Raw genomic sequence first — 27850 nt, 5'->3', positions numbered from 1 at the left:
ATGGTTGTTTAAAAAAAGCATAACAAATCATTTAAAAAGTATCCACCTACTATCTTTTAAACTATCGGAAACACTTACCACTTATAATATGCTAACTGACATGGCGACCGTTAGGCACGCGCTCTAGTTGTAACGCACTCTCGGTTTGAAAAAAGGTATGTAATGAGATGGTAATTAATGCAGGAAAGCGCGTCTCTGATTGGCTGAGAGGTGTAGCGCCTCTTCGCTTCCTGCAGTGGAGCAACATGAGCACGCCTGGGAATGAAGCAGCGCTCAGAACCTGCTGTTACATTATTTACTGGAGATGAAGTTCGCGAACTACCAGCTCATGTGAAAGTGTGAGCTCCATGCAGCTCGGTCCTTCAGTTTACCTGGACTATCCTTAAACCTGTTTCTGAATTAACGATGGATTTAAAAGATTCGGGAAGCGTCGTTTTAACAGCCTACCATTCATTTACTTCTTCAAGGATACATTTGGCGGATGAGAGCTATGAATCGCTCACGTCTACACATTCACCAACCTCCAGGTAAACCAGCTCACACTGTTTCCTTATGTGTGTGTTGATTATGATCACCTGTTCAACTCAACTTTGCTTGTATGTAGACATGCGTGTGTGCTATTATGTATGTATGTTTGTATTTCACATGTATATCAACCAAATATCTATGCATTGCAGTATTGTGTTAAAGAGCCGAGTGTCCTTTGATATGGTTGCCTGTTGATAATGTTATGAAATACATATATTAAAAGTTCACCTGATGTGTGATGAGTGATGGCCATGCTTATGAAGAGTAAAAAATTTAAATCACTACTAGTCAGGAGTGGGCAATATAATCAAAATACTTTTGAATCCCTATCACTTGTTATGTGTTTATAAATATAGTACCTGTACAAATCGAAACATCTTTTTTTAATGTTAAAATTTCTAAAATACCTATATTTTTACCTATATGTTTACCTATATGTTACTAAAGAAGTCTAAAGTAATAATACAGTAAGTCAGCCACTAGTGTTGTTTTGAAGTAGTAGTATTGGCTAATATAATAAAAACATGTTATTTGACAGAGCTGGCATAATTTTATCAGTCATGTTTGCTTTAAATCCTACATATGAAATTTCTGAACAGTTCCAGACAGTCAGTAGTGCTGTTTTGTGACAGTTTACAGTACATATTTATGTATTTATTTATCCTTACTAGCAGATTCAGCTTGTTCAGGGGTCCAGTGGGTGTTCAGTGTCACCCGAAACACTGGGCAAAAGGCAGGAATAAACCCTGAACAACCAAACACATGCCCACCCACTCACTCACACCTAGGGGCAGTTAAAAGCAGTTTGCCAAAATCCAGTTAAAACACATAACATTTCATAACATTTTAAGGTTTCACGTGGTGTCTTGAAAGTTTTACTAATGGCATACATGTTACTCAATTTAAGGTTAAAATGCATACAAAAACAGTTGTGCTGCATAACATTTACTATCACTAAATGTACCTGAGGTGTTATTTTAACTGGACACTTAAAAAGTATTTTACTTAGAGTAACACCAAAGAGTAAGAGCAAAAAACACATTACAGTCAAAGTGATCAAAAGTTGTTTTTTAAAGGAACAGTTCTACAGTAACACCTTAGTCTGAAACAGTCTGACAAATGGTAGCAGTTAATGTTCCTCCTTCAAAGTCTCCTGTGAAGGCTTTAATTATTTTGTTTGGGCTACTTCAGAATTTTCCACCAAGGTTTTAATCTACCTATTCCTTAAAAGAATTAACAGCAGTGACCATCTCTGCACTTTGATCAGAATATACTGTAAACAATGCTATTTAAAATGTTTTATAAAGTTCATATTGACTTTTTATATAATGTTAGACTGTAGCACCAGTATTAATATGTGCCCTCCTGCATGTCCTGGTTTGCTCTCTCATCCCATCAGCATTCTCACATCTTATTATAACACCTTTCACATGAAAACAAAAGAGACACTGACAGCAACAAGCCTATACTTCACAAATCCTTGATCTCATTAGATAGTTTTTGTGCAGTAAATGTATGTTGGTTTTTTGTTTGTTATTTGGTACAAAACACCTGGTTGAGTATAAAGAATCAAACAGCTACTATGTTCCAACTGCTGAGTTGCAGTTATTATAGAATTTGCCTTAAGACTACCAAATAATTATTACAGCAGATACTGGTAGCCACATGGCCACAGCACAGATGATTATTTTTTATCATTATATTATTTCTTGACAAGTAAAATAATACTGTGGAACAGTATGACTTAGTATGACTTGGAAATGCTCTTCTAGCACGTTTAGTCTTAGGTTCAGGTGGCAAAAGCTGGTCATAGGTCAAGGCAAAAGGATCATTGCTGCTGGGGTCTCATCACAGCTTTTCTGATTTGCATTCACAAACACACACAGTGACATTCTTTGTGTTCCTGGAGTTTATGAATGAAGGCCTTGAGGTCTGTGGTGGTGCCTGTCCTTGCTGTGTACCATTCTGTCTGAGCCCCTAATGGTTTTGTTTTATTTGCATCTCATCAGAGAGTGATGTAAGTGCATGGTGGCAAGTGAGGACAGGGTGGTTCCTTGTTTGTTTTTTTGTTCTTTTGTTAGTTATTGCTGTTTTCTTTTATTTCTTGCACAGCATATCCTACTGCTAATCCTTCTACATTTTGAGGCCAGAAATTCTTTATTAACAAAGTTTGTAATTTATTAAAACACCCAGCATTTATAGAAGTTGTTAGCTTAGAGGCTTACACTCTTTAGTCCTAGCCAGAGTTGTGAAACATTGTGTTTATTAAAGGCATGAAAAGCATTATTGTTTGTATGTTACTTTAGTTATGTTAGGTATGTTTTTAGCCTGGGATAGTCAACCCATAGCTTGGCAGTCACAGGTGACTCTTTTGCTTGCATAAGTTTGACTAATTATAACATGTTATGTTTCATTTTCCAGATTCTTTCTGTTCTAAAATTGTATTTGGATGCTAGCAGTTTACAATATGTCTTTAGATATGTGTCTTATTAGGAGAATAAAAAATATTACTAAACAAAAGCATGAAAGGTTTGTTTGGCACAATTTTTATAAGCAGACATCAACCATTGCGTGACACCATGGCAGCGATCAGGAAATGTTGAGCTAAATGCAAATAAAAGAAAAAGAACACAAAACTTTTTTGTTAAGTAAATAGAAAAGCATTCTGTTAAACTGACAGACTATCTAATCACATTTTAAAGCATAAAATTTCCAGCACTATTTGAATTCACCAAATGCTGCAGTGCACAAGGAGAAACAAGTGGCCAGTGATGTTTCTACCTTTATTTCCGGAAGACACTATGTATGGCTCATTAGTTACTGCAGTATGTATGGCTCATTAGATATGTTTTGTTTAATGTATTTTTTATGTTAGAGAGATAAGAGATCATGGTGTAGGAAAAAGAGAGGGATTTTATTTAAACAGGACTCCGAATTAACATTATTTTGAATTTCAGTGCAGACCTGATCTAATGTGGGAATATGAATTCTAGTTTTGTAGTATGGCTAAACAAGCGTGTTTAATGCATGTGCATAAACTGTGGCTTGCAGCAGTGATAGATTAGTTTCCTCATTAGTTGGCCACTGGTTTAGGCAAAGTGTGTTTTACTACGACTTATAGATAAAGATCAGATCACATAATGTGTGTGATTTAATGCAAAATGTCAGTAATTTTATAGGGTTATGTAGTGATCTACTACTAATTTAGAGATCAAATCTAACCACAGAGCCCTTATCTTTCAGTATGTGTAAAGCATACACAGTGGTTACTCATATAACCATGTCTGTGTGTGTTGACATTAATTTTTGAGGTGGTAAATTGGTGCAAACGTTTCCATGTACTAGCTGAACTACATCGTTAGGGTTACTTTTGTCTTACACACAAAAGAAAACTTCTGGCATTCAGGCGTCCTTACGTGAATGTGGCTTTTGTAATTTGTGAAAGAAAGCAATCCACTCCCTTTGCATTGTGCTTATTAGCACTGATGAGTTCTGAATGCAGACATACGCTGTGGATTTTAGCAAAGATAATTTAAGCGTGGACACCCAAATTTATTCCTGGAGATCTACTAACACAGCTAAATTTAATATTCAGATGCTTCTGTAATCCCAGTGTTTTTACAGTCCTGAAACTGAGCTATTATGTGCTTGGTGTTTAGGGTTGGACAGCCATGCTGTCTATAATTGGTTATCCTGGCATTCATCACTTTGCTCCACTTAAGTATAATTATTCATTAAATTATATGTTTAGTTCATTATAATGCACTTGTGCTGTTACTTAGTGCGTAAACCAATTTATTTTTGTTTCTAAATTTGTTCTGCTGTACCCTTGTGTTGAAACGTGTTCTATTGTTTTGTGTGCAGGGAGGAAGTTGAGCGCTAACTGAGTGACAGGTTCTTGGTTTAATATGACATTCTGCCAATGTTTTATAAAGTATATTATAAAGTATATTTCTAAGCTGGCACCATAAACAATGGGGTGTAAATTCAAATGATTATAGTGCTTATATAACCCGTTTGTGTAAATCACAGCTTTTGTAACTTAGGGAGGTAAACGACAGTTGCAATCAGAAATACTCCCAAAGAAAGTAAAGTTTTATAACTCTTACTATACAATTATAGGGCGGCACGGTGACTCAGTGGGTAGCACTGTCGCCTCACAGCAAGAAGGTCCTGGGTTCATTCTCCAGGTGTGGCGGCCCGGGTCCTTTTTGTGTGGAGTTTGCATGTTCTCCTCGTGTCTGCGTGGGTTTCCTCCGAGAGCTCCGGTTTCCTCCGAGAGCTCCAGTTTCCTCCCACAGTCCAAAGACATGCAAGTGAGGTGAATTGGAGATACTAAATTGTTCATGACTGTGAACTGATGAATCTTGTGTAACGAGTAACTACCTGTTCTGTCATTAATGTAACCAGTGTGTAAAACATCATGTTAAAATCCTAATAAATAAATATGATATAATTATGTATTATATAATAATATTTAATTCAATTTTAATGCAGAGCTAGATTTTGCTTTAAATTAGGTATTTTTAGTAAAACAATACAGCAAATGAATTATTAAAATGAATGATGTAGTATTTTATAATAACAGGATATTAAGTTAATGCTGCCATGTCACCGTTATTCAACCCATACATAATATTATTGATCTTATAAACCACTGCTAGTCTGTATGACCTAAAGTTTAGTTACAATGTGATTAAAGCATTGAATATCATTTCGTTGCATCAGCAGACCTGTCTGAACGTAAAAGAAAACCCAAATTTTTTTTCCAGAGGCCTTAGCATTCTCATCAGGACAACAAAGAAATACCCCAGTGTTTCTAAAAAATACTTATAGGATGACCTGATCAAGGCTGGAATAAATGTGTCAATGACAACCATAGGAACATCACTTAACCAAAGACTGCAAGCCACTTTTGACCAAGAAGCATAGGAAGGGCCGACTGGTATACACCAGAAGTAATTTTGATAGACCTGCAGAGTTTTGGGTCACAGTTCTATGGAATAGTGAATCAAAACTGGAACTGCTTGGCCAGACAACATGTATGGTATTTCGCAGACGCCTTTATCCAAAAGTAATTACAGTGCAAGCTAATGAGGGTTAATGGTCTTGTTCAAGGGCCCAACAGTGGTGGTGGAGGGGCTTCTTGTTACTAGTTCAGTACCTTAACTGCTGAGCCACCACTGCATGAGGTTAAACTGTTTGTCTCTTTCATAAAAGAGTTAAGTCATATTGAAAATATTTAGAACCTTGTTACTTGCACCTAGTGAAATTGCTGATTAGATGTTATCAAGGCACATAGATGTTGCACCAAGTACTAAGGCGGGGGTTGAATAATAGTGCAAATGGACATTAGGAACTAGATGTTTTTCCATTTAATGTTTACTGAGACATCTTGTTATATATTTTCATTTAATTCTGTAAACATTATAATACAAGGTTGGGGGGGGTAAATGTTTCAGGTTGTAACTATATTTGGGCTTTGGGTTTCTAAACATTCATAACAAGTACCGGGGTGGAGAACATAACAACCAATAAAAATTGGCTTGGTCAAACACACTGGAGACAACTGGGCATGTATTGGAAGGGAGGTGTAATGGTCCAGCTGCTTCATACTAGTCACGGTAGGTTTGGTTCTAGCCAGAAACACTGAATGCAAGACATGAATACACCTCTCACATGTCTGTGTAGATGCCTGGCCGGCCTATAGCATTGTTGTCCAGTGTGTTTCATATTGAATAATCATGCGGCTCCAATTATCCGTGACGGTGTTTGACGTTAAAGACTTGAACTGATTAATGTTGTGTAACCAGTAACTACCTGTCCTGTCATGAATGTAACTAAAGTGTGTAAAACGTGACGTCTTAATCTTAATAAATAATTAAATTGACTAATCTTGAGAAATGAAATGATCTAACTGTACTACCAGATAATTTTGCTATTTTTAATAAATAATTGTGTCAAATAAGTATATAACAATACAATGAGTAAGGATATTTACTCAAAATGAATTTACAGTATAATGACCGTAATTGGAAATATTATAATTTTTTCACTTGCTGAGATCATTCTTGAAGTGTGCCAAACTGTCATCAGACCATTGTAGGGTTTTTGTGTTTGTTGATTTAAAAAAACCTTTAACAACGACCAAATTCAGCATAAAGCTTATATACACACACACACACACACACACACACAGATGATTAGGAGTTAAACCTTAAAGGAAATAACTCTAGCAGGTGCTTTTCATGTTGCTGCTCTGCCACATTCCAGAGTGAGAGCTAGATCAGGTACAATGAATAATCAGTCAGAGTGAAACCTGCACAGTCCTTGTCAGGAGGTCAACTTTTACAGCATGCACATATGGAAATAGAGCCCACTATGCACAGGTAAACCTTATTAATGGCCCGTCAGCCAAAATCTGCCAGCTCATACTGGGAGTATGAGCTGGGTTTAAAGAATTAGGAATATGCTTTGTGAGTTATATTCACAAGGGAGTTTGTTACATAAGGAAACCTGTTAAATCTCTACATCTGAGATCACGACAGTCAGGGGCGGATCTAGAAAAATATTTATGGGGTGGCGAGAGGGGGGCAGGGATTTTTGAGGGGTGGCAACATATGGCAAATATATACGTATTTATACTGAATTTAATCACAGTTATCACAGTTGAGATGAGAAATAGTATGTACACACTACAAAAGGGCACGGGCTGCCATTTACAAACTCATACAGACAAACTTAATCTCATGCAATCAATGTCTTGCATTTAAGGTTTCATGTGAAACAGTTCATATTAGGAATAAGTGACCATACAATGTAATCTCATTAATAGGAGATAAAAGTATGGTAACACTACTGTAGGTGGGGCATTATCAAAGGAAAGGCATTAAGGTAAGACACAGGTGATGAGTGGCAGATGTATGAGAGGGAAAGCAAATAGTTTTTGACTGTGTCAGAGTGGCAGCGTTGCAAATTGGCCATAACTTTTCTTTTAATTTGTTGCTGCCAACTGGGGTGGCAGCAGGGGTGGCAAGGCTTTCTTTTAGGGTGGCATTTGCCACCCTATGCCACCCCGGTAGATCCGCCCATGACGACAGTTTAACTTTGCTTTATTGGGTGTTGTTGAAACTGGTTTTCTTTTAATAAGGAAACTGTTATAAACAAAGCACTGGCATTAAATCGTGGTTGAAGCTTTTATGGTTTTGGAATTCTATTTGCTTTGCATGAACGGGGTCACTAGGAGCTACATCTGAGCTATTGTGTAGGTTTTTCACTAATGAGGTTGGATAATGTTTAGTCATTCTAGTGAAACTGTATAACATCTAATAGAGCACGTGGAAGAATAGAAGTTCACAAATAGAAGGATTACTGGGCTGTTAGCATGAAAGGGTTATTGGTTATGCAACATACTTGAGGTGAGACCAGTTTACCCAGCAGCTGGATTCTTGTGACGGGCTTTGGAATGTGTATTGTTTAAGACCTGCAATCATTAACACATAGCATGATAACTTTGTTGTGAATGCTGGAGCATGCTGGTGATTGCTATATCTTGCATGTGTGAGTGACTAATATGGCTTGTGGGCCATAACCACAGAAACTTTTTTGCATCAGCTATTAACAAGATGTACTGAGGAGCTTGAATTTGCAAAGTAAATTTGTGGAGTTGGCATGTGGGCAGGGAATTGTGTGAAAGAGAGTGAAAGGCGGGGGGGGGGGGGGGGGGGGTGTACATTTTTAAATGCAAAGTACTTCATGCTAAATGAAATCAAGTGGAACGTGTGGAAGTATGCAGAACTATCTGATCTAAATAGTGGTGTATGTCACAATACTGTCTTCGAGAGCTCAATTCTGTTTCACTGAAGTTGTTCTCTAGTTCTGCTGTAACACTGATTTGCTTAACGATTATCACTCATACATCTCAACTAAACGATGCTAATGAACGTAATCTACAACTCATCTACTGTGATAATGTTAGTGTAAAATTATTATTTCTGTCTTTTAGGATTCTTAGAACTTTTCAGATCAGATAATTGGTTCAGGACTACTCTTAAATTTACATTTTCAGCATGTAGTGGACGCCTTTATCCAAAGCGACTTACAGTACTGTGACAGTATACAGTCTGAGCAATTGAGGGTTAAGGGCCTTGCTCAAGGGCCCAACAGCAGCAATAGTGGGGTTTGAACCAGCGACCTTCTGATTATTAGTCCAGTAACTTAACCACTAGGCTAAAGGGGCACTCAGATGGGACAGTGTTCTAATGCGCTAGCCAACCACTGCTGAGATCTTGGCTGTGCTATTGAGCCACAATTGGCTGTGTCTGTGTGAGGGAGGTTGACAGTGTTCCCAATTATTGCAGTGAATGCAACCTCTGGTCAGTGCACAAGGAGTGGATTTGGCTCTCTGTTATTCTCCACCTCTGGCAGGTAAAGCGGCCGGCAAGAGTTGTGCACTTGTGGCAGAGCTGGCACGAGTCTGTGGTTCTCCTCGGTCTGGCCGAGATGGTGCAAGCAGTTGAGGTGTTATAATTGGAAAATGGAAAGACAACTGGGAGGACAGAAAAATGCAAAAAAGAATACAAAGACAACAAAATATGTCTGCCTTTTAGTAGAGGTGCATCAGTCTGAATCTTTTCACAACATAAGCTTACTGAGAGTTAATTTGTTACGGTCAGGATGTTAGAATTAGATCAGATTTGGTTAACATACAACTGGAAAAAAATTCGATTTTTACTGGACAAACGTTGTGAGCTTAAAGTGTAAATCTTTAAACAAACACTTACTAAACCCTAATTATCGCATCTCTGGCCAGCTGCTGTGTTGCTTGTGGCTGTATATTGATTGGATTTTTAAGTGATATGTGATATGACATGTAGTAGTAAATTTGCATATTATCAAACCATGAAACACACACTGCAGTCTTTTCTTTGTCCGTAATCAAAACCAGAAGTATCGAGGCAGTGCAGTTCCTCTCTGTAATGTTAGCAGAGGATGATCATTCACAATTTTACTGTAACTATGCATGTGGTACCATTTTCTTCGTCATTGTTGAAGTGATTGTTTTTTTTTATCCTGTCATGGTAACAGTATATATTACAGCCTGGGAGTTTATTAAGAAAATGTGTCAAAATACATTGTACTACAGCAGATTAAATTTTTTTTTTTATATTAACTAAACCATATATACACAACAGTTATCAGCCATGCTGTCTTGTTTCCTTCTCGTGACAGTGACAGCACTTTTTAGAGCATTTTTGTCTGATTTGTATCCCAGCAAATGTCCTATAAAAAGTAATTGAAACCATTTCGCGGTGACAACAAGGTGGTCAACAAAGAAGTGTTTGTATTGTCCTTGACTTCGACTCATATGATCCGAGGTCAAAACCTTCTAAAAAAAGAAAAAACATTATTAGTCACCAGATGACTACAGTTGTGATTCAAGTGGTGTTTTGGACAAAGTTGAACATGGAATTCTCACAGCCAAAACAACTTAACCAGTTAACGATTACAATCTGAATTATTACTCACATCACATTGTAAGATGTGCCATGAAGCCAGGTTTGTAATACATGGATTGGTGTATTTGTTGAGGTGTTTTTACAAACCTATTGCACGCTTGCGCCTCCCTCTTCCAGGCATCCTGCAAGCCTTTTCTGGATGTGCTTGTGCAACTAACAAGCTAGAATAAACAATAGACCAGCCAATCATAAAGAAATCATTAATGATAAAGAACTTTTAATAATTGATTATTATTCATTTTGTTGATGTGATGGTGCAGCTCTAATAATAGTGGCTTTGTGGTTAAGGTACTGTATTATTAATTGGGCTCTTGAACAAGCTCTAGACTGTTTTTTTTATCTTAATTGTTAATTTCCTTGGGGAAATAATCTACCATATGCCTAAATGTAAATATACATTATTTTACAAAACTGAAATGCTAATTTTGGCTGAAATGATGGGTGTAAGAGAAATGCCATTAGTACACTTCCACTGACCTCTGGTCACGGTTTATTATAGTAATGTTAAAAATTGAACTCCCAGCCTTGAGGCAAATAGGGCAATTGCTTTTCTGTCTTAACAATCAGGAGCTCTGCTTATTTATAATTGATTTATGGTTGTTGCAAAAAAACGGCTTTCCCATTACTATCTACCTACAGTAGTATTCAAAAAAATAGCAGTGATTTTAAAAAAGTGAATAAAGCACAAAATCATTCTAATAACTTTTATTTCCATAAATGCAAATGCACTGAAAATACTACACTTTCAATTCTAAATCAAAACATTAACAAAATGTAGCCAGTTTGTGTTCATCCTTTACAGAAAATTAAGAAAAATGAATATTAGGCTGTTCAAAAAAATAGCAGTGCCAGCATTTTTCTCAAAAAATGTATCTATAAACTAAAAATGTTTGAGGTTTCACTTTAGTTTAAATTACTGAACGAATTTTTAGTGGCATAACAATTGTTTCCGAGATCTGTGTTGCATGGAGTCGACCAACTTCTGGCACCTCTGAACAGGTATTCCAGTCCAGGATGATTAGACTACATTCCACAGTTCTTCTGCAATTTTGGGTTTTGCCTAAAAAAAACACGTGTTTCAGATGCCAGCCCACAAGTTCTCTATGGGATTGAGGTCAGGGGATTGGGCTGGTCACTCTATTACCTCAATCTTGTTTGTCTGTAACCAAGATGTTTTGGGTCATTGTCATGTTGAAACACCCATTTTAAGGACATTTCTTCTTCGACATAGAGCAACATGATCTGCTCAAGTATTCTGATATATTTAAATTGATACATGATCCCTTGTATGTGATAAATAGGCATAACACCATGGTATGAAAAACATCCCCATATCATCATTTTGTACCACCATGCTTTACTGTCTTCACAGTGAACTTTGGCTTGAATTCAGTGCTCAAGGGGCGTCAGACATACTGTCTACGGCTACTAGACCAAAAAAATAAAATTTTGCTTTCACCAGTCCACAAATGTTGAGCCATTTCTCTTTGGACCAGTTAATGAGTTCCTTGGCAAATTTGAACCCATTCAGGACTTGTCTTTTTCTTAACAACGGGACTTTGCAAGGAGTTCTTGCTGGTAAATTGGCTTCACTTAATCATCTTCTGTACTCACTGGTAACTTCAGATGTTTACTCGATTACTCAGAATGAGTGGCATGCATGTCCTAATTGTTGGGTTTGTTTTGTTTTCATTACTCTACTACACTTTCAAGTAAAATTTTTGATGTAGAAATAGCATTTCTACTAAAAACAGTGATTTATCAGGTCAATGGTGTTGGACTGCTATTTTCTTGAACACCACTGTATCTACTAAGTATCATTATCAACTCAACCAGCCTTAAATGTTTCATCAGTATGATAATGACTTATTGCAATGTTTCATGCAAAATGTGTAATACTCCATGCTTACTAAATAATGTTTATGTTCTTGAGGTCCAGCTGTACTTCAGTGCTCTTATGATCTGTTTTGCAGGATGTCCTGTTTGTAATGGCTTTAAATTATTTTTGAACAATGCAATGTCCTCTCACAGTACCTGTGCAAAACTTAACTGCTAAGCAAAGGCTAGCTTATCGGATCACAGGTCAGGCTGAATAAATAGCTACCATGTCTCTCTAATTAAAGGATTTCTCACCCCAGCTCTATAAATGCTACTTGTGTTCATTTGCTGAGGCCACATGGTTTACTTGAACTGCTTAGTTACTAGACAAACACTGTGGACTATTTTATAATGTATTAGCATTATATATTGTTAATCATAATAAAGCAATAACACTAAAGCAATTTAGTAATGTAAAGCTATCTATAACTAAATAAAAAAATGGACATCCTATTAAAAAAATTGCCATTAATATAGAGTTGACCTTTTATTTGGGACTTAAGAAGGCTTTCCGTAATATTTTATTGCATTACCATTCAGTTAAAAAGCATTGGGATGCAAATAATCAGACAAAGATGTTGGATGAAAAGGTCTGTCTCGAAATCAACATTACAATTAATGCCTGAGGTGTTCAGATAGGTTAAGGTCAGGACTCTGTGCTGGCCACTGGAATTTCTCTACCCCAGACTTATCAAATCATAATAAGTTCCTTGCTTTGTGCAAAATGGCACATACAGCTAAGGGCCCCTTCCAAACTGCTGTTACATTTGCTGGTGGTTCATAATTTCACTCAGAATAGGTCCTGTAACTTTCGTTTTTGATTAAGCTGTTGTGAAGGCATTTTTAGAAACCAGATGGTTCCTATTTTAGTTAAAGTTGACTTAGGGGAGGTTGAAATACCTTTCTGATAAGATCATCTCTAACTGCTGATTCATTCATGCTGCCTGGAAGAGTTGAAAAAGTGATGTATGGTGACATGCTTACAATTTACAGTGATATGCCACAGTCAGCAGTTTGCAATGGGTGTTTTGATTTCTATCAGCAATAAAGTTGCAGCCCATTTAAAAATGGAAAAGGTTTTAGTTGATTAAATAAAAGAGCTGGCTGTATACAAAGCACTTTGAAGTGTTTTCCAGTCAAGGGCTTGAGCTCTCCCATTTAAACACTTAAAATGTTGCTTTAAAAGAAGTAGAAAAAAAACAAGTGTACTGTTTTGTGTACCTTTTGCTTTTGGATGGTAACATTGACAAAGGCGTTTACATTTATGCCTGTGTTTACATTCCTGAAGAAATTAGGAATTTCTGAAAGGGGTTTCTGTAGCACTCTAGCGATGAACACTTGTCCCATGACTCCAGTTAGCCCTCCTTAGTTGCTGACTTAGAGTTGTGTATTAGGATTTGATATGGACCTTCCGTGTCAAAAGTTGAATTAGCTGTTTAGTCACATGTCGCAAAAAAGATCACTTGTTTGTTCTGTCTGTTTATTCTGTGTACTTTGTCTTAGCATGAATGCACAGTATGTGTGCATTTATTAAGTGGTATTTTCAGTTCTTGTGTGTTTATGCAAAACACCTACACCAGTGCAGTGTAAGGCACCACAGGTATCGCATGCTTAATGGAAAAATGACTGGCAAAGTTTAACTCAATATTATAAGAAGGCATAAAACTTGATTTTGAATCATGTTTTAATGCATGAGAGCAGGGCGGCACGGTTGTTTGGTGGGTAGCACTGTCACCTCACAGCAAGAAGGTCCTGCGTTCAGTTCCCAGGTGGAGCGGTCTAGGTCCTTTCTGTGTGAAGTTGGCATGGTCTCCCCTGTGTGGGTTTTCTCCGGGAGCTCTAATTTCCTCCCCCAGACATTCAAGTGAGGTGAATTGAAAACACAATATCTCTAGTATACAATATACAATACATACCTACATATACTGATGAGCCAAAATATTATGATCAAACCAGACTGTGCAAATCACAACCAGGATTCTGTTTAATTGGAAGGGCAGTTTTGGTGAGTACACATTGAGAGTGTTGCGAGGAGGGCCAAGTCGCTAATCGCAGGCACGTTGTTGCAGCCAAGACTAATTGATGCCAGAGAGCATGAAGGCATCAACACACAGTGCTTGGATCCTATGGAAGTGTGTTGTCACAGGCCAGTGAAAGTGCCCATGTTAAGTCCTGTTCTCCATCAAAAGCATCTACAATAGGCATGTAGACATCAAAACTGGCAATCGAAGCAATGGACAAGGGTCAACTAGTCCAATGAATACTGCAGAAGTGGCACCAGGAAACACTGTAGAATTATCCACCTCAAGCTTTATAAAAAGCCCTAACTTAAACCTCATTTTATGTCATGGGACAGTGGTAGACTAGTGAGTAGAGCTTTGGGCTATCAATCGAAAGGTTGTGGGTTTGAATCTTGACTCTGCCATGCAGGCACTGTTGAGCCCGTGAGCAGGGCCCTTAACCCTATCAGCTCCAGGGGCATCATACAATGGCTGACCATGCGCTCTGACCCCAGCTTCCAACAAGCCTGGATATGCGGAAAAATTATTTAATTGTACTGTACTTGTGTATATGTATATGACAAAATAAAGGTGCCCTATTCTATGTTCTAATCTGTTCTATTAAACAAACTGAGGATGAATTAGTCCCAGAGAGCTTTATCCTCACATCCAAAACATCCTCACCTTCAAGGTCTACTGCAGCGTCTTTAAAAGTCTGGCATAAGCGGAAAAGACAATTGAATAACTTCTCTTTAAAAGGAAGTGTTGCAGGGTTTCACAGATTGAAACAGGGAGTGGCTACAGGCAGCGCTGGAGAAAGAGAACAGAACAGGATGGGGTAAACGGTGAGAGAGGGTAGATGGAAGAGAAAGAAGGAGGGGGCTGGTAGGAAAAAAATGTGTACGCTGAAAAGTTGCTTGCCTCCCATGGAGTGGTATGGATAGAAGCATGGTATGTGGGAGGGGAGATGAGTTTGGGTTACATGCAGAGTTCCTGCCGTCACTGGAGGAAATCCTGAGATTGGGTCGGCTCTGCCTGGTCTTGTCTGTTTCTGTTCCTCTTTGGTCTCTTTTCTTCTTTTTCACTCGCTCTTTGTGTTTGTAAGTGGCGTTTTTTATGATCTTGGATCAAAGGAGACTAATGCCCTTTTCCTGTCTTCCTCAGTTGGATGAGACGCTGAAAGGTAATATGTGTTTTTTTTTTTTCTCAGACGTTTTCAGGATGCATCAATTCTTCTGAGCTGGAGCATAAAATATTGTAATTGAGCGTGGAATTTCACTTAGAAAAGATGCTTAAGTTACTTGTTTGAATATCTATATGGAGTGTGATGGGTTTTTTTCACCCTTTTTGCCAGGGTTTCTGCCAAACTCTTGTTCGTTTTATGTTATGATGGTTGACTACTCATTCCTTTACTGTAGTTACTGTAATGCTGTACAGGATTGTGAATGCACATTAACAGCTTTTGTTAGATTACAAAGGTATTTATACATCATTATAACATTCAATTTATTTAAAACATGCTATGTTGGAATTATTTACAGTTACAGAAATATATCCAAAATTCCAATTCTTTATTTATTTATATGTAATTTCCTATTGTCCACACTTACATGAAACCTTTAAAACGTTATGAAAAAGTAGGGCTTTTGGTATATTCACCTTTTAAATATGAACATTTGTCACAAAAACATGGCAGGTTATGCATGAAATAGTTATCTTAATTTGTAGTACTGAATGAATGTGGGAGCTAAAAGAAAAAACTTTACATCATAATCTCTTAGTATTTTAGTAGTACAAGGCATGTCTAAAGTAAAAGATTGTTTGCTACATTGTAAATAATGTACAGTAGCAGTCAAAATACCCCATTGGAAATTAGGTTTATTAGCAAAATTTACCAACTTACAGCTGTTTGCAATAAACCCATCAAACAAGAGCAATTCAAATAGCTTAACACAACATAGATAACAAGTGTTTTTTCCAAATTCTACACAAAATTATAGAATTATTCCACCCTTAATAGCATCCCTCACATTTGCAAATCAGGCATTTATTTAACCACAACTTATGCAACTAATCAAAGGCTTCGCTCATTGCATCAGGTGTGCTTGAGATTAAACACATCAAATACCTGGACTGGCTGTGTGTTGACTGTGATGGTTGATTACATGGTAAAAATATTAGAGAGAGTTCAAAGTTAAAGGACTGGCTGCAATACCTGGACTTGTAAGAAAGAGGAAACTAAACTGCTAGGAAGGCAGGTGGTCAAAAACCTTCAAGTCACTGCAAAAGACCTGCAGCAAGATTTGTAGCAGTAGGCGCTGAGGTTTCAGTTTGTCTAAACGGTGAATGTCTTCATGCCAAGATGTACACCTCTGCTGACCCCAAAGAAACAAGAAGAAAAGTCAGCTCCAGGATGTTTAGAACTATATGAACGAGCCTCAACAATTGTGGGACTTTCAACAAAACCATGATCCCAATCATACCTCAAAGTCCACCAAGGCTTGGTTACAGAAAAAAGCTACCAGAAACTGGGTTTTGGTTATGCATCACATTTTCAGGTCATAACAGCAAAGGGTGCTGTTAAGTACTAAAGACACTTGTCATGAGGGGGTTGAATAATTTTGAGACTGCAGTCATAATGAAAGATGGCTTTTGGGTTGAATTTTGAGAAACCACTTGTTATATTGTCTGTGTTGAGTTTGTACAGTTTTAAATAAACCTAATTTACAATGGGGTTGAATATTTTAATGATTTTAAATGTCATTAAGATACATTGTATACTGAACTTGACCTTTTTTGAAATCTTAACCTTAAATCTTACTTTTTACTTTGTTAACCACAGTGGCAGACATATACATTTTAATGGCTTGGTATTCACCAAACTGTCTTGGACTTTGGTTCTCCAATGCTATGGCATAATTAAAATTTCTAATAGAAATAGTATATTTTAAAAAAGTGTAAATAAAATATTCTACGTTTCCCTTATGGTGAGTACATGATCTGTCTAATTTGAAGTGTTTACATGGAAGAAAATAAGCTATTTAAAATATTCACATATGTCTGTTGTAATGTTACATGTTTAATTAAAATGAGACAGCTATTAAAAAACATTCTTTGTATTAAAAAAATCTTTATATAAATTACTGTTGCAGTGATGGAACTTGTGGGAAGCCTCTTAGGGAATTTAAAAGCTTTTAGAATGAAGCTTACCTCTTAACACAGAAGCCATCCTGCATGGTAGTGATCAATAACATCTTCTAAGTGAGGCTTGCTTCCTGGCAGCGAAACTGAGAGGTTATGAGACACAGTGATAACACTTCATTGTCAGCTAGTTTTTCCTTATTAATATTTTAGTAGGAAATTTCAAATTTAAATGGAATCAGATTGCTTTACTGTGCAGTGCTGTTCGGAACTGTCATCGGGACTTTGTACTGTAGAATTGCTGTAATGTCAAGATCATCTTACGTCTGGAAAGAGAGAGGGCAAAGTGATGCCTAATTTACTTTTACATGATGGGTAAAGCTTTATTGAGGCTAAATGTCTGTCTAGGAGATTTTATGGTAAAAGGGTTGGATTAGATTCTCTCACCTCTGTCCTACAGCTGCTGGTAAATATTGGGCGAAAGATCTGCATGGTGTCACTAGCTCTTATTGTTTAATTTTATAAGCTACCAGATGTTAACAATATTTCAAAGAAATGTATGTTGACCCAACCAACTACACTGGCCAAAAGTATAGACACTGCTCCTTTGTGCTGGTGCTTTAGTTTCACCCATTGCTAACAGGTGTAAAAGCATTACATAAAATAAATGATATGCAACAGTTTGAAGAAGGCTTCGTCTAGTTTTAGCAGGACTGTGGCCCAGTGCACAAAGCAAAATCCAAACAGACACGGTTTCATGGTTTGACAAGTTTGGTGTGGAGGAACTCCACTGGCTTACACAAAATACTGACCTTAACCCTGTCAAACACTTTCAAGATTAATTGGGATGTTTTATGTGAGCCAGACCTTTTCATCCAGCATCAATGCCTGACTAAGTGCCCAATAGAAAGTCCTTTTTGTGCAGGCTGTTCTAGCCAAAAAAAAGTTGAGGATAAGTTCATATTAATGGTTTTGAGAACATGGTTTTGAATGGGATCTTAAAAAAAGCATGTTGTCCATATATATTTACCTACTTTGTATCTGTAGTTTATTTTGGTTCCCAGGAACATTGTAGTAACTGCAGATTCCCATCACATTCAGAAGTCTAGCAGGAACAATGTATTTTTTCCAGGTGTGCTGAAGATCCAAAGTCCAATCAAGATTTTAAACTAGCAGAACGAAATGTTCTTTGATGTTTCTAGGTTGCCTGTAAGTACTTAACTGGCCACACAGCATGCAGTGTTTCTGGTTATGGTGTGCCATCTTTAAATGAATGTTAACAATAATCATTTGCGCTGCTCAGGTGGCGCAGCGGTAAAAACACACGCTGGAACCAGAGCTGGGACCTCGAATACATCATATCGAATCTCAGCTCTGCCTTGCCGGCTGAGGCTGAGCGGCCACATGAACAGCGATTGGCCTGTTGTTCATATGGGCGGGACTAAGCCACTTCTACTTTTACAGTGATGTATCGATCGCGTTACATTTTATTGCACCAAAATGTCTGGTCTATCTGGTCTGTCTGAAGATTGGAATTTGATAACAGGACTTGTTTTGTTTCCATTAGGAAAGTGCATCATCGAGGGTTAGCGAGGATGACTTCGGCTGGGGCGATGCCTCCATCCTCTCCTAATCGCTCCGTGTCTCAGGACTCACAGGACTCCATGGAGGATTACTGGAGCGAGGTGAAGAACATTGAGGAGAACTGCCAAGAACCCCATGAGGAGCTCGAGAAGGGCAGTTTGGATGGTGTGTACAAACCACACAGCATTAACCATTAACAGAATGTCATTTTGCATGTCTGTATCTAATGGGTTATGATTAGAAAATGGGCAAGGTGGATCTGTTCTTAGTGAAATAACTAGTTCGGACAATCTTCTGCTACGTTTATTTAGTGCTGGACGATATCGATATATATCGCGATAGAAAATGTTTCAATACCGGTGATATGATTTTTAAACAAATTCGATCGATATACATTACTTCAGTGCGTGATGAAGTACACCACAGGCACAAAACCAGTGCTCAGCGTTACCGCTCTGATTACACCACGCTACAACACGGTGGATATTAGCGGCAAAATGAGTTCAACAGCTGTGAGTGAACGAGCATCCACAGTCAGGGGCGGAGCCAGGGGGTGGCTGCTTTGCCGGTGTTACTTTTTTGCGGAAGCATTTCTGCACACAGGTGTTCCCACAGGGACGCGATTCAACAGCGCAGCTCAAGCATGTAGTTCTCCACCAAAACAGTGCCGTAATACATTTAACATAAATGTCAACCACAGAAGAAGTAGTACTACTGAGTACTAATACCAGTTATTACTACTACTTCTTATTAGTTGTGGCGCGCTACCAGTAAAGGCATCAACGGGATATTCGCCTAATTGGGCAGGTTTTTTTTTCAGTTTAATTAACAATTTAATAGCATTTAAATAACACTTCTATTGAAAAGAGAATATTCAGTTTTAAGAAGCCCCAACATTGTAGAAGGCTATTAAAAGTAAAGTCAATTTTCAATGCTGATTTGGCTTAATAGTGTTGGTCAGAATGTGTCATATTCTTGAAAGAAAATTAAAATTAGTTGTAGTTTTCCATGCATTCACGCTAGCATGTTCTTGGGTTTAAATGAGTCATCAGTACACACAAGTTTGCAGTCAAATGATCAAGTATTGCAAAGGAATATCTTTGAAATTCTGTTAAGGTTATAGGCTATATTTTAGTTGTTCACAGGGAAAATGAGAAAAAATAAAAAGCTTATTATGCTAGGCTTGATGTAATTCTACATGGCACTCGCTGCCATAGGTAAACGAGTGAGTGACCAAAACACTACTGGATCAACAGCCACTAGCCACATACAAGAAGTAAGGTATCAGACAGTTTCTGTGCCACCCCTGTGTGAGCAATGGTCTCAGTCTGGCCACCACTATGAAAACTGTCTGGCTTTGCCACTGTCCACAGTAGAAAAAGAAGCAGACGAAATAGCTGATAAGAGAGGAAGGACTAATTCAGTGGTGTATTCAGCTTGTATTTCTTGCCAGAAACCAGAAAAGAGGTTTGCAGGTACCGCCATCCGATCGATATCGGAATTATATCGTATCGACCGAAATTAGGAGTTATATCGTGATATAAATTTTAGCCATATCGTCCAGCCCTACGTTTATTCTAGATTCATGCTATTCATGTTGGACGCTTTTCCCCCCAAAATAACTTAAAATTGTGCTAAGCAGATAAACATTAACGGCTTTCTCAAGGGTCCAGAGCTTAACTGCTAAATGCCTGCTGTACCATGTTTACAGTCGTATGATTTGAGTATAATGCTCAGAAAAAGTATGTGCCGCCGCGCGCAGACCCCGCCCCCCCCCTTTTTTACATCATTCCAATACGGATATAATCAGTTCTCCTATGCACTTTGGCAATTTTTATTGAACTGATTTGACGAAGCAAGTAGTTCTAGTTGAGATAGAAGACTTCACTGTTTGTGTTTTGTGTTTATATTCCTCTTTTTGTTTTAATAAGACAGATGTCTTGAACATAATCTTGGACCCTGAGCATATGCACACTCAATGCCCCTTGCCAAAGACCAGTCAAAGCGAATTTGAAGCGAATGGTTAACAGTTTTTTTTCTGTCTTTCTTTTCCCTCTTAGTTCTTTTTTTTTGTTTGATAGATGGATTCTGTTTTCTTAAGGAAACACATGGTTGCATTATGGGTCTGTGCACTGGTCACAATTACACTCTTTTAAACAAATATGTTGGGGGCAGACTGAATTATTTGCACATGTATGGAATCTTAACCCATTCTTTTATTACTGCAACATGATTTCCTAGAAACTGACAATTGTAAAACAAACATAGTAAAAATGTTGACAGACTATTTGACTATATGGGTGTGTTTGAAAACCTAGGGAGCTGCCTTGCTGTCTTACTGTCTAGATAGGCAGCTGCCTCAGTAGAGAGGATTCTAATAAGTCATTGACTTATAAGGCAGATTATTCGAACGCACTACTTAGACAGCGATAACATCGGGTTTCGCGTTTAGCATTTAGCATCTTGCCATTAAAACCAATGGATTGAGATAGCACAGCATGCTAACATGTCAATATAGCCTCCCTTCATGTACCGATAATGGTTACATTTCCTGACAAGCCCGAACTTGCAAATAAAAACACTCGGTACAAGTTTATACAGGTTAAAAATAAGTAATATTTTATTTACGTTTGATAATAACTCCATTCGTTTCTCCGCCCCGTCAGCCATGTTTATTTTTCTGTGAGAGAAGAGCACCCGACCCGCAATGAATGCTGGGATTGCCTTGATCACCAAGGCAGCGTCGGATCCTCACTCGTGACTCGAGCCAAAATAACATTGAAATATGAAGATGCCTCAGTAGTGAGGATATTAAGGCATCTAGGATTTCGAACAGCCTCCTTATCGGGAGCGCGCACAGGATGACGTAAAATGCTGCGTATGTAGAGAGCTCCCTAGCTTTTCGAACACACCCAATGTAGAGAGCTCCTAGCTTTTCGAACACACCCTATGACTCTGTTTATACATGGTCATTAACACATCTTACCTGTCTAGATAGTATCCAGATTATTCATTAAAGTGAATCAGGCTTCTGGATTACAACTCAACAAAATTCTGAAATGTTAACTGATGCTTGATTATCATACAAACTGTGCTATTAAGCATGTCCATATCTAAATGTTTTTGTTCTGAGGTGAACACTGGGCTATAAATATTTGCTTACCATTACTAAACTGATAAGAAAATCCTGTAAATGTTAATAAGCAAACTCCTAAAGCCTGTTCTCATTGCACATATAACATTTGGCAAAACTTGCATCAAGATGCTTTCTTTAAATCGAGTGTACATAAATGATGTATATTACATCAGTAAATATTACAACATAAATGTCAGTGAACTGCACAAATCTGTTTAATCTGTCCTGATTGCTACATACTGAAGTGTTAAGTACTGATTACTTTATGGCACCTTTATACATCTAATGCACATAATAATTTGTATAAATATTAGAACAGCCTTGTATTTACGTTATCTGGCCTTTAGATGAAATTATTTCACACAACACACAACGAAAAATATGCTGACAAAACATGTATTGCTGAACTAGATAAAATCTAACTTATGACCTGTTGTGCTGATGCTGTTGTGTTTTAGACATGTATTATTATTAAATATTGGATTTTGAAATCTTTTGGTGTATTACAATGAATAATAATTAGATAAACTAATTAGATACAATACTTGTAATAAGTGATATTGTAATAGCTGTAATATACCCAATCAAGACAAATTTGATGTTATCCAAATTGTATTCCAAATCATAATCATTTTTGTTGCATTAACAAAAGTTGAAAATAAAGTTAAACAAAAAGCTGATTTGCATATTACATGTGATGTCAAGAGACCGCAGTTGACTGCATGTAAAATGATTATTCTACTAGCAGTGTTTTTAATTCTTCACGTTAGAGGCGGAAATGGAGGAAGCATGGCTGCATGACACAGGACTATCCACGCTAGTGTCTGGAACACTGACTGATAGTCAGCCTGCTGAAGCTCTGCTCTCTACACTTACTCGCTCTCAAGCTGCCATGGTGAAAAAACGTCTGGATAACTACACCCAAACCTTACGTATGAGGAACAAACAGAGCATACGCCATGTTCGGGATGTGTTTTCCACCCCCGACACAACGGTGAGCAGAAGATTCTTAATTTTGGAGGTTTATCATTTGGAGGCTTTTTATTGGAGTTTTGTGTTCTATAATGTTTTAGTAGAATAATTTGTTGTTGGGTTGGTTGATATTGCACCAAAAAAAAAAAAAAAAAGGGAAATGCCTTAAGAACTTAAACGTGTATTTAAATCAACACAGCTCAAAGACAAAATCTTTTTAAAAAAGTCATAGTTTCTTGTACACTTCAGTAATTCATGCTTGCAACATGTTTCAAAAAGATTTGAGACAGGTGCAGTATAAGAAAAGAAATGTTGGAAAATGTTTAAACAGCATCTTGCATCAGATGATACAACAGGTGATGCAGTCAGGATTGGATTTCATTGGATATGAAAAGGTCTAGTACTTTATGAACAAGAATAGGACAAGGCTCAACACTTTGTCAGATATTTTTGGCAGTGTATAATCCAAACTTGTAAGAATAACCTTCTTCAGTATGTGATTGCAATGGCGCTTGGGATTAATTTAATGAGCTGTTGTAAATAAACACATTTTAAAAAGGAAAGGTGCTAAACATGCTTCTTTTGGAAGGGGTTGCAAGCATCACCTTTTGAATGAGTAAAGTTTTGCATACATTTTTACCTGCTTTATTAGTGCTTCTTTCTTCTGGGATCTACTGTACTGTAATGCTAAGGGTTACCAATATAGAACTCAACTTAGCAAAGCTATTGTCCATTTAAACTCTATGCAAAGTTTTGCTTGCTGATGCAATGTAAACATTACAGTACTCCCAAAGCTTTGATAACAAAATCCTGATGTGACTGCAGCTTAAAAGTTTATGGGGAATTATACCTTTTTATTTGGGGAATGTTTAAGAGAAGTATATTGCCTTTCTTCAAAAATAGCATTTATTCTTGCTAATTGCTTTTTTTGTTTGTTTTTACCAAGGATCAATAACATTGGTTGTTTTTAAATTAGATTGTCTCAGCATTGTTTGGTTCCATCCCCACATGTAAGTCTGAGGCAAAATGGGTTTTCTCTTGACCCATCTATCAGGTGATGTTACAGACAGCAGATAGACCAGATCAGAACTCACTTTTAGATCTTTTGTTGTCTACAGACTGTAGACCCTTATGTCTCAGCCTTGTATAGACAGACACATGCTGATGATAAGACTGACAGCTGTGTTTTGAGTAAGGCCAGGATTGGCACCCATTTGTCTGGTCAGCTGCTATGTACTCATTTCGAAACATATTTGTCTTTCTAACTCGTGCTGGAATGTGGAATGGCTAGAATGTAGAACAACATAAAGAAACCAGAGCCTGGTTTATTTTAGTCACTATTAATTCTTAAGTATAAGAATGTGTGCTCACATTACAGCTTGAATAAGAAGGGGCTTTGTTTACTTGGCATGACACATAGAAGTGTCGTAATGAGATTTATGTGTGAAATTAATAATAAATAATAAAAGAAAGAACTGTTTGATGCTTTAATTTTGCAGCTTTGTGACTAAGAGCATGTGGAGTCGATGACTAACTGCCAGTGAGTCGTCCTAGGCACTGTTCACGATGTTTATCATGCTAGTATTCATATAAGTCCTTGAATGTTCAACCTTGTCTGTATTATGTATCATGTAGGAGAGCGTTGTTACTGGACCTCCCGCCGACAAATGGTATTTGAGAGAGAAGGTCTATGTGTTGGCAGAGAATGTAGGGCAGTGACTCAGAGCCAGCTGGGCTGGCAACTGAAACTCATTCTGGTGCTTGCGGTAACAGTAAACATGCCAGGCTAAAGTAGAGCTTGAAACAGAAAAGTAATACCCTAAACTTAGATCATGTAATGTGGCTTGAATTACAGAATTCAGTGACTGATCATGATGGGTTTTTTAATTATTGTAAAATAAGAGACAAGTCAAAGTAAGACAAAAATACAGTGTGGATTGGCTAACATATTTTTGGTTAATATGTAACGATGTGGAATATTTTGTATGATCTTTTTATCCATTGTTTATACAGCCTGCCGAGCCCACAACCACAGTGTCACCAGTTCCCCCGAAACTGCCCCATTGGACGCCTCCCAAAGGTTAGTCAGTGGATTTTATCACCTATTTAACATACATTCCATTACCCTGAGTAATAATTCTTTAAGTAATAATAGTAAAATATGACCATGTATAGTTTGACTGGACCAATAGACTTAAGTCTGTATGCATGTGTGTGTAGTTCGGAAGTCATACCAAGCCTTCACCAATGTAGACAGCAATGTATCGGATTGTCAGCTGGAGCCGAATATCTTGTCCTTCGAAGTGCCGTACTCGGAGAGAGTGATAGCTCATCGGAAAGGCCATGACTGCCAAGACTGTCGAAGGTTTCGGAAAGGGGACAAGGATTTACCTGTAAGTGGATGGTCGTAGCAGTGCTTTTCTGAGATTCTTTGTAATTACATAACAAAATCGTTTAGGAGCAACAAAACATTTCCTGTACTGTCTGGCATTACTGCATTTTATTGATTGCTAACAAAGACAGTAGAAAGAAAAGATGGTAAGAATGCTCAGTGCTGCCAGGAAATACTAGATTTAGACCTTTTTACAGAAACTGCACAAAAAGAACAGCTTTCAGTTTCTCCCCTGGACTTCATTCTAAACATTAAAGTGTAGTTTATGCTTTATACTCAGTGCTTCTGAGAATGACCTGAAATAAACTTCTACAAGCCTGGAATGTTCATTGTAAATCAGAACAGTAGGAGATTTTTAGCTACACATTAAACAAGTGGGTAATAACAAGTGAAAGCGGACAATGTGGTATTGTCTCTGTATACAAAGTAGAAGCATTTAGTGTGCATTGTATTAGAGAGGATACTGAAATGGATAATAAATGTACATACAAAATAGGTAAAACCTCCCAAAGTGCCCTGTGAGTGTAGAAATGTTTTAAATAACAAATAATAATATAAATGCAGTATTAGAAAGTAAGTGTATTTAAATAAATAGTTTTAGCAATCTGCATGTTTCGTATTACAGACTCTTCCACAACAAAATTCAGTGCACTTGATTGGAACACAGTTGATGGTGTGCTAATTTGTACAGTATTATGATTTGTAATGCAGCCATGAGCCATATATTTACCATAATTGTACTTGTCTCGTTGAAGTAAAACAGCAGTCTAACATCTAGTCTCTAATCTTACATTCAGACCGGCAGCGATGCGACTCAGCAAAGCGACCAGCCGTCAATAATTTTCAATGAAGTTGATTTCTGATGACATGAGGCAGCACGAACATTGGCGACGAGAAGTGGTCAGAGTCAGTGACATGAAAAATTGAGCAAGATTCAACTTTAGGCAAATTAGCAAGGAAGCTATGTGGCAGTTACCAGTAAGAATTGAGCGTTGAGTAGAACAATATGCGCATTATCTCCTCAACTGTGAAACAGTAAGCTTTGTTTTTGGTTCTTAGATAATAGTTCCTACTAGAGATGGATGAAAAACTCATTGTTGCAGAGTCAAACAGCAGTGATCACAAAAAACAAACACTTTTCTTGTCATGTTGACTGCACAGACATTGATGTGCCATGCAGAGATGAAATTTATAGACAAGCAATTTCCCTCCAGAATTTTTGTTAAGCAGGAACAGATCTGATTTGTGGTAAAACATGGGGTGGGAAGCATTTGATTAGATTTTTTTTTTTTTTGCTTGGTGTCAGCTAAACCATGGCAACCAGATGCTCACAGATGTTTTTGATGATGCTTGTGTGAACACAGGGCGTCGAGCAATCAGCAATTCGGGCGACATGGGGCAAAAAATCACTGCCGGTCTGAATGTAGGATTAGCATTGTCACTGATTGCCTGTCACTACAGTTAGGGATTCAAAGAGCTTAAATTCTTCTGTTTATCTTCATATATAAATTTCTGACCTGCAAGCCATAGTAAATATTATAAAGGTAAAGCCTACATGTCAGCTTATGTTTTTTTTTTCAGACATTTCAGATTGTAAAGCCCAAGCAAGGGCTCACCAGAGTGCAAGACCTGTCCTCAGAAGACATCAAAAAGATCGGCTACATTGGACTAATAGAGCTTACTACCTTTTATGATGCACTGGGCATTGAGCTAAAGAGAAACCGAGTGGTTCGTGGCAAGGTGCGGGGTAAGTATTGAGAGAACTTACTATATGTTTTTCTGTATATATTTTAGATATGTTTATGTTGGTGTAACAACACTATTTCTCTACAGAAACAGGCATATTTGGAGTACCTCTGACTACACTGTTGGAACAAGACCAAAAGAGATTTCCTGGTTCTAAAGTTCCACTTGTTTTTAAAAAGGTGCGTAACTTATCTCTTGGAGTTGCTTCTGTTTTTGCTGGACTGTAATGCCGTGAATCGAAACACATCAACAGTGCATGTTCTAGTTTTTCCCAAAGTGGAAACTTTATATGGGAATTTTGTACACTGGAAAGTACTTGTTCAGCACTTTGTAGTGTTAGATCGCAGGGCCCTCCCTCTTCCTTAGCTCCAGCTATCTGTTACTATCCTGTCCTGTATGGCTTTATCTTCCCATTCTGAGCACCTTTTCCAAATAAAACTATCAGGTCTTAGACTTACTCAAGCTGTTTGCTGTTGATTATACTTTTGAACGTCTGCTAAGATCTGCTTTTTTTTCCTTGTATTTTGCTTAGAATGTACAAGGTGGTGATGAATAGTATTGTGTAATCAGGATAAGGTGATCAATCAAGTACTTGTAATTGTAAAAATATGCACAGAATGCACCGGAATACATTATTCTAACATGAGTGTGCTCATACAGCAGATATTACACTTGAAGGGCAAAAGTTCAAAATGCATCTTGCAAAGGTTTATTCTGAGAAGTGAAGACAGTTATTTTAAAGCAAATTCCAAGAAGTTAAAAATAAAATATGGGTCTATTCTGGAACAAGGTATTTCATACTCTATGTAGTGTATGCACATACAAACAAACCATTTCACCAAGTTGGGACATTTTGTGAAATGTAAAAGTACAAAGAAATTACTTTTAATACAAAAATATGATGCCCAAAACAGACAATGAAAAACAGATTAAATGGGCAAAATAAGAATAATAA

General features: G+C 37.5%; 1 protein-coding gene across 2 annotated transcripts in view; it reads left to right on the top strand.

The window, feature by feature from the left end:
* Window positions 1-402: 402 nt before the first annotated feature.
* arhgap28 (Rho GTPase activating protein 28) overlaps window positions 403-27850 on the top strand; it is a 42563-nt gene continuing 15115 nt past the window's right edge. Inside the window, exons 1-7 of one of the 2 annotated variants that reach the window (XM_062992074.1) lie at window positions 403-527; window positions 18633-18814; window positions 22556-22779; window positions 24771-24837; window positions 24978-25150; window positions 26731-26896; window positions 26983-27074. In XM_062992074.1, coding sequence (XP_062848144.1) covers window positions 406-527; window positions 18633-18814; window positions 22556-22779; window positions 24771-24837; window positions 24978-25150; window positions 26731-26896; window positions 26983-27074 — 1026 coding nt within the window. In that variant the 5' untranslated portion in view covers window positions 403-405. Of the gene's footprint in view, window positions 528-15096; window positions 15108-18632; window positions 18815-22555; window positions 22780-24770; window positions 24838-24977; window positions 25151-26730; window positions 26897-26982; window positions 27075-27850 lie in introns of those variants that run through there. The other variant, XM_062992076.1, reaches the window with a different exon arrangement.

Source organism: Trichomycterus rosablanca, chromosome 3 (assembly GCF_030014385.1).
Source record: "Trichomycterus rosablanca isolate fTriRos1 chromosome 3, fTriRos1.hap1, whole genome shotgun sequence".
Lineage (NCBI taxonomy): Eukaryota > Metazoa > Chordata > Actinopteri > Siluriformes > Trichomycteridae > Trichomycterus > Trichomycterus rosablanca.
This window is presented reverse-complemented; position numbering and strand designations above follow the sequence as displayed.